Genomic DNA, 7,547 nt, shown 5'->3' on the forward strand with positions numbered 1-7,547 from the left:
AGGTCTCCCTACTTTAATTTGAATAAAAATGATGAAAACAAATGTATTTGTAGCATTTGCCTTCACATGAATACATACTAAAGTGCTTGTTTTGATCTGAAATAAAGGCAATGCAAATGGATGAGGTAACATTGATCAGCCTTGAGAGGGCACACAAAAAATTCAGCACAAACATATTGTGACATGGCAATATGGATTTCAACACTGTTTATTATCATGGCAAAACCTTGCTTACAGTGGTGGCCAAAATTATTCGAGAGTATTTTCACCAGCTAAAAATGGTTTTATTTATTTAGTATATTTTGCTGTAGTGTGTGAATAGGAAATATCAGTTTACATTTACAAACATTCATTTTGCCATTAATTGTAATAATCCAGTGAGATTTTTGTTCGCACAAGGAGTCTGACAACAGCCAGTGCTCCACATGACATGAAGAAACAGAACAAACTGAGACAGACTAAATCCAGAAGATCTGTGGCAATGTCTCCAAAATGCTTCAAGAAACCAACCTGCAAAGCTACAGTACTGTTAAAAGTTTTAGGCAGTTGTGTAAAAATGCTGTAAAATGATGATGCTGTCAAAAAGAATGTCCTAAATAGATTTTCTTTATCAGTTAACTTATATTAACTGCGTTCTAAGCAGCTTTTGCCCTAGGTGCACTTTTCAGGTAGCTTTGCAGGTTTGTCTCACTGACTTAAAGCCATTTTTAACTTGTGAAAATACTAGTGTTCTAATCATTTTGGCCACCACTCACAATGTATGTTTACTGACTAATATCTTCTCTATGCATTATCTGTGACCTTAAAAATCTTGAACTTCATCCCTTGACCCTACAATCTAAAATCAGCGCCAACACGTAGATGACTTTTTCTCTATTTTTTTCTAGGGCAATGTTCACACTCTATTCGTTTTTGTAGACTAGGCATTACTAAGCAGGTTTGTGCAGGTTTGATATATGACAACTAAAGATGCATTCTTTCACACCCTTTAAATCAAACAAGAACTACTCAACTTTTACTTTTATTGAGTCTGCAAAAGAAAGGCTGTAATCTCCACAGATTTGTTTACTTAGAGATGTTAAATAGATACAATGACATATTGTGCAATTGTTTATAATATTGTTGATTTATTGAATTTGCACAGTGAGTATGGTTTCCTCAGCGTGTCGTTGCATGGATCTTGAAGGGGTGTGGGGTGCGCGTTATTCCTAACACTCCATCAAGGTTGAGTTTCTCACCCTCTGGAGCCGAAAAACGAAATTTTCTGAGCAAACTGACAAAGAACAGGAAGAGTTCCATTCTTGCGAGCTGCTCTCCCAAACAGACCCTCTTTCCTGTGAAAGAGACAGGGCGAGAAAATAAGCATAAATAAACATTTTTGGTGCTTATTTATCAAAATACAGTAAAACTGTAATATTGTGAAATATTATTAGAATTCAGTCATTTAGAATTTAAGCAGCTATTCTTCCAGTCTTTAATGTCACATGATCCTACAGAAATCATGCTGATTTGGTGCTCAAGAAACATTTCAACATTTATTATTATTATTATTATTATTATTATTATTATTATTATTTGTGTTGTGCTGCTTAATATTTTTGTGGAATCTTTGATACCTTTTCAGCATTCTTTGATAAATAAAAAAAATCTAATAAATAGCATTTATTTAAAATAAACTTTCTGCAACAGTATAAAAGACTTTACTAATTTAATGAGTCTTTGTTAAATGAAAGTATTAATTACTTTATAAAAATCTTACTGACTTTTGAAAAGTAGATGGCAGTGTAAATACACTACCAGTCAAAAGTTTTTGAACAGTGAGATTTTTTTTTTTTTTTTAAAGAAGTCTCTTCTACTCACCAAGCCTGCACTTATTTGATCCAAAATACAGCAAAAGCAGTAATACTGTAAAATATTTTTACAATTTAAAAATAACGGCTTTCAATTTGAATATATTTTAAAATAAAATGTATTCCTTTGATTTCAAGCTTAATTTTGAGCATCCTTACTCTAGTCTTCAGTGTCACGTGATCCTTCTGAAATCATTCTAATATGCTGATTTGCTGTTTAAGAAACATTTTATATTATTATTATCATCAATATTTAAAACAGTTGACTACATTTTCTTTTTCAAGATTCTTTGATGAATAGAAAGATCCAAAGATCAGCATTTATTTGAAATAAAAAGCTTTTGTAAAATTATACACTATACCATTCTGTTTTCAACATAATAATAATAATAATAATAATGAATGTTTTTTTGAGCAGCAAATCAGAATATTAGAATGATTTCTGAAGGATTGAGTGACTGGAGTAAAGGAGTAAAATTCATTTTTGAAATCACAGGAATAAATTACATTTTAAAATATATTCCAATAGAAATCAGTTATGTTTAATAGTAAAATTATTTCAAAATTGTACTGCTTTTGCTGTACATTGAATCAAATAAATGCAGACTTGGTGAGCAGAAGAAACATCTTTAAAAACAATAAAAGTCTTACTGTTCAAAAACTTTTGACTGGTAGTGTAATTCGTAGTAGTCTCTTTTTTTAGTTTTAGAGTTATTTCTCATTTTACCTGCAGAAAAGGGCATGAATGCGTCCCGCCTCACAAACTTGCCCTCTTTGTCTAAAAAGTGCCCAGGATTGAACTTGTAGGGTGTCTCCCATTCATTCTCATCAAAGAGAACAGAGTGCAGTATGGGTAAAATTGCCGTACCCTGGTTTGAAACAATAAAATAGGAAGAGTTAGTCTTCATATTTTAACAAATTACACTTTGATTCCTTTGAAAGGGAACCTTTTTGTCAATCAGCCAAATGAATCTCTTTTGGAAGTGATGTAATTTTTACAATAGAAAAATACTGATGAATTTAATGAACCGTGTATCGCTCACCTTTGGGATGAAGCGCTCTCCAATGGTGGTGTCTTTGTCAGCCATCCGCAAGCCATTCATTGGTACAATTTCTCCAAATCTCAGGATCTCATGGATGACAGCTTCAGTGTAGGGCATGTTGGCCTTGTCGGCTATTCTTGGTTCCCTTGAGCGTCCAATCACTCTGTCTATCTCCTCTTGAACCTTTTCTACAATTAAAGGGATAGTTCACCCAAAAATGAAAATTCTGTCATTAATTACTCACTCTTATGTCGTTCCAAACTTGTACGATCTTCGGAATGCAAATTAATGTCACATTGATTTTTTTTGTCAATGTTCTTTGTACCTTTCTGGGCTTTGAACGTGGTAGGACCCTTGCTGTCTATGAAGGGTCAGAAAGCTCTGGGATTTCATTAAAAAAAATGATTTGTGTTCCGAAGATGAAGAAAGGTCTTACAGGATTAGAACAATATGAAGGTGAGTAATTAATGACAGAATTTTCATTTTTGACTGAACTATCCCTTTAACACTATATATTCAAATGTCAGTTACATACCGTGCTTTGCGAAATTATTAATACCCCTTCATTTTTTTCACATTTTGTTATGTTGCTGCCTTATGTTAAACTAAGTTAAACTGCATAAGTATTCATACCCTTAACTCAGTACATAGTTGAAGCACCTTTACAGCCTCAAGTCTTTTTGGGTATGATGTGACAAGCTTTGCACATCTGCATTTGGCAATTATCTGCCATTCTTTGCCTCACCTTTTCACCTCTCAAGCTCTGTCAGCTTGGATGGGGGCTGGCAGACATTTTCTAGAGTCCTAATTGTTCCAGTCGTCTTCCATTATGGATAATGCTTCTGTGAACCGTCAATACAGCAGATTTTTTTCTGAACTTTTCCCTAGATCATTGTCTTAACGCAAGTCTGTCACTGAGCTCTACAGGCAGTTTTCTTGACCTCTAGACTTGGTTTTTGCTCTGATATGCATTTTCAGCTGTTAGACCATTTTTTGAGAGGTGTGTGCCTTTCTAAATCATACTAATTCAAATGAATTTTCCACAGTTTAACTCCACTCGAAGTTTAGTAACATCTAGAAGCAATATGAATGCTCCTGAGTTAAATTTCGAGTGTCCCAGAAAAGGGTATGAATACTTATGCAACGGGATCTTTTCAGTTTTTTTATTTTTAATAAATTTGCACAAATGTTAAAAACCTATTTTTTGCTTTGCCATTATTGAGTAGGGAGTGTAGACTGATGTGGGAAAAAAAGAAATTTAAAGTAGTTTAACATAAGGCAGCAACATAAAATGTGAAAAAAATGAAGGGGTATGAATAATTTCACAAGGCACTGTATGTATGACTACTTATCTGCATAGGTTATTTAAAGAATGTATTTTAACCTTGTACTTCTGGGTAAATGATAAGATATATGAGACCCCAACACAACGTGGTGGATGTCGTTTCAGTCCCAGCCAGAAACAGGTCTAGAACACATGGAACGATGTTTTCTTCATCAAAACCGTCTGCTGTTTCATGTGGCTTCTGGTTGGGGATGGAAGAAATAAAATAAGTTGCTGTATTCCTATCAATAAATGCAAGTTATCATTTTAATAGGTGTTACCTCCATCATCTCAATTATGAAGCTGTCGATGTAGTCCCGAGGCTCTGAGGGATCTAGATTGGCCTTGTGTTGGACAACAACCTCTTTCACGAAAGCTCGCAACAATTTGTAGTTACTAAACATGTCATTGTGTGCCCCAGGAAGATTCTTCATAATGGCTGGAAATGCTTCATAGAGCTGAAAGAAAAACATTTTTATTTAGGCTACTCATGTATCTGTACTGGTGCTGCATGATTAGAATCAGGGTCTGAAATGAACAGGGCTTGTTGCAAAAATGCTTCAGAATTTCAAGACAAAGGGGCAACAGTTAAACAACGTTTTAAGGCTGTCACAACTAAAATGAAATGTTAATTGTCAATTTGCGGGATTACATTTAGATTCGCTCACACTGTATCAAATTGCATTTACGCGCTGTTCTTTGCAGCGTTGAGCCTTATAACCAATCAAACGCGTTCTGTTGAATTTAGTAATGCATTGGCCAATCAGAGGCGCTTAGATTAGTCAGCGATGAAAACGCGGAGCCGTTAAAGAATTTCCTCGTGATTAACAAAAAAGTGCAGATACGACGCAGTTCGACGTAAATAAAAGTTTAATTTCATAGCTTTAGTGATTATAAAGGGAGTTTTTGCATAACTTGTGCTAGACTAGGCTAACATTATGGACTAATATGTTTGTCTATGAAGCCAGGATGTGACGTGTCCAAAATGAAACAAAATTATATTGTCTTCTATATCGATATTAATAATTATTATCACAATGTAGAGAGCAATCATCTACAACTACAATAACGATTTTTGTCATAATATTGCAACCTTATGACCTCCTGTGTTTATACCGTATAATTTAGATACAATCTATTATTATTGACAACAGTTTAAAATATTGATTAAAATAATTGGGTAAATTTAAGTATGTGACATTAAAAACAACATATGTTTTTTATTATAATAGTAAGGTGATTATAAAAATTGCCCATACAAATGTAAAAAAAAAAAAGCCTCTGGAAATCAGTTTGAATTCTCTTGAATAGAAAAGATGATTTCTGACCCTGACCAGAATTAATTAAAAAATTATAATAATAATTTATTTACCTGGCCCCAAATGGAACCCTCTAATTGAATGCTTTTAGAGATATATTTTAGCATTGTCGTGAAATGTTGGTCCGCATAGTCAAATCTCTGGCCGAACACCATTTGACAGATGATATTGGAAACAGCATTGTTGAACAGGATTGTTGGGTCAAAAGCAGCTCCTGAAAAGGACAAAAACTAAATGAGTTCTGTTTTTCACCTTAAATTAATACTGATACATGGAAACTACTGTGTACCTTTCTGTTTTTCAATCTCATCTAGCAAGAAGCGGTTCTCTTCACAGATGGCCAGCTCCATTGTTTTCTTTCCCAATCCAAAGTTTCTCAATGTTGACAGCGCAAAACGTCGTTGCTTCTTCCACATTTCACCATTGCTGAAGAAAAGTCCAGCTGTCCGGACACAAATAATCAGTGCGTCATTGTGTTTCGACTTTAGGACTTATCAACATTTTCTCCAACAATTAATCAGTGAAACTAAACTTTTTTTTTTTGTATTCATTTGATCTAAGACCTTTTTGCAAGCCTTTTTTCGCCAGGTTTTAGGACATGTCTAAACAGTTTGGGACTGTTAAAAATGCTTACTTAAATATTTATTTTAGAAATAAATAACAGCTCTAAATGATGTAATTTCTTCAGTTTCACAATTTAAAGGAATGTTTGTGTTTTGTTAAAGGAGAAGTTCACTTCCAGAACAAAAATTTACAGATTATTTACTCACCCCTTTGTCATCCAAGATGTTCATGCCTTTCTTTTTTCAGTTGCAAAGAAATTGTTTTTTGAGGAAAACATTTCAGGATTTCTCTCCATATACTTCAATGGAGCCCTCGAGTTTGAACTTCCAAAATGCAGTTCGAATGCAGCTTCAAAGGGCTCTAAATGACCCCAGCCAAGGAAGAAGGGTCTTATCTAGCGTTCAGTTATTTTCTAAAGAAATTGACAATTTATATACTTTTTAACCTCAAATGCTTGTCCTGTCTAGCTCTGCGTGTACTCTGTGTATTCTGGTTCAAGACAGTTAGGGTAAGTCAAAAAACTCCCATCTCATTTTCTCCTCCAATTTTAAAATCGCCCTACATCGCTGCAGAAGGACTGACCCTTTAAACTGTGACTGTTTTTTTGTTTAAAAACTGAACATGCAAAGAAGATCAAACACCCTTTAGAAAAACAGGTAAAACAGCAATGTAGGACAACTCTGATGTTGTAGGAGAAAATGAGATGGGAGTTTTTCGACCTCCCCTAACTGTCTTTAACCAGAATACACAGAGTACACGCAGAGCTAGACAAGATGAGCATTTGAGGTTAAAAAGTATATAAATTGTCTTTTTTTTTTTTTTTTTTAGAAAATAACAGATCATTTCACTAGATAAGACCCTTCTTCCTCAGGTGGGATCATTTAGAGCCCTTTGAAGTTGCATTTAAACTGCATTTTGGAAGTTCAAACTCGGGGCAAAAGGTTCCCTTTTGTTCTGGAAGTGAACTACTTCTTTAATAAAGGGGGTTTGTTTCTCCAGATTAAGAATAGCAATGCTTTTTCATGAACTCTTGTGATAGGTCATAATCATTTGACCTACCATTGCCTGAGTAGACGCGCCATTGCACTGGACTGTAGGGCCGATCCGCAAAGTTTTCAGCTTGAGTCACCAGCGCCTCCTTCACCAGTTTATAACCTGTGATGATGACCACGTTGTCTCTTCCTAATCGCAGACTGAATATATTGTTGTAGGCATGGCCTAGCTGTGAGGAAAACATTTCAGAAGGTTAAAGCATGTGACTGGAACTAATGCAAACCATTGAGTCCATTCATATTTTTGTCAGCAAACTGCAAGCATGATCTAAAAGACATGGATCATTTTAACCACTACTATAGAATGAAACCGTTTTAAGCTATATGTGTTTGTGTGTGTGTATGTATATATATATATATATATATATATATATATATATATATATATATATATA

General features: G+C 34.4%; 1 protein-coding gene across 1 annotated transcript in view; it reads right to left on the minus strand.

Moving 5' to 3' along the window:
* Nucleotides 1-1,008: 1,008 nt before the first annotated feature.
* Nucleotides 1,009-7,547, minus strand: part of cyp2n13 (cytochrome P450, family 2, subfamily N, polypeptide 13) — a 68,936-nt gene continuing 62,397 nt past the window's right edge. The window contains exons 2-9 of the mRNA XM_073853035.1: nt 7,160-7,322; nt 5,826-5,978; nt 5,590-5,750; nt 4,499-4,675; nt 4,278-4,419; nt 2,894-3,081; nt 2,578-2,719; nt 1,009-1,334 (exon numbers count right to left, since the gene is read on the minus strand). Coding sequence (XP_073709136.1) covers nt 1,159-1,334; nt 2,578-2,719; nt 2,894-3,081; nt 4,278-4,419; nt 4,499-4,675; nt 5,590-5,750; nt 5,826-5,978; nt 7,160-7,322 — 1,302 coding nt within the window. The 3' untranslated portion in view covers nt 1,009-1,158. The remainder of the gene's footprint in view (nt 1,335-2,577; nt 2,720-2,893; nt 3,082-4,277; nt 4,420-4,498; nt 4,676-5,589; nt 5,751-5,825; nt 5,979-7,159; nt 7,323-7,547) is intronic.

This window comes from Garra rufa, chromosome 13 (assembly GCF_049309525.1).
Source record: "Garra rufa chromosome 13, GarRuf1.0, whole genome shotgun sequence".
In the NCBI taxonomy this organism is placed as follows: domain Eukaryota; kingdom Metazoa; phylum Chordata; class Actinopteri; order Cypriniformes; family Cyprinidae; genus Garra; species Garra rufa.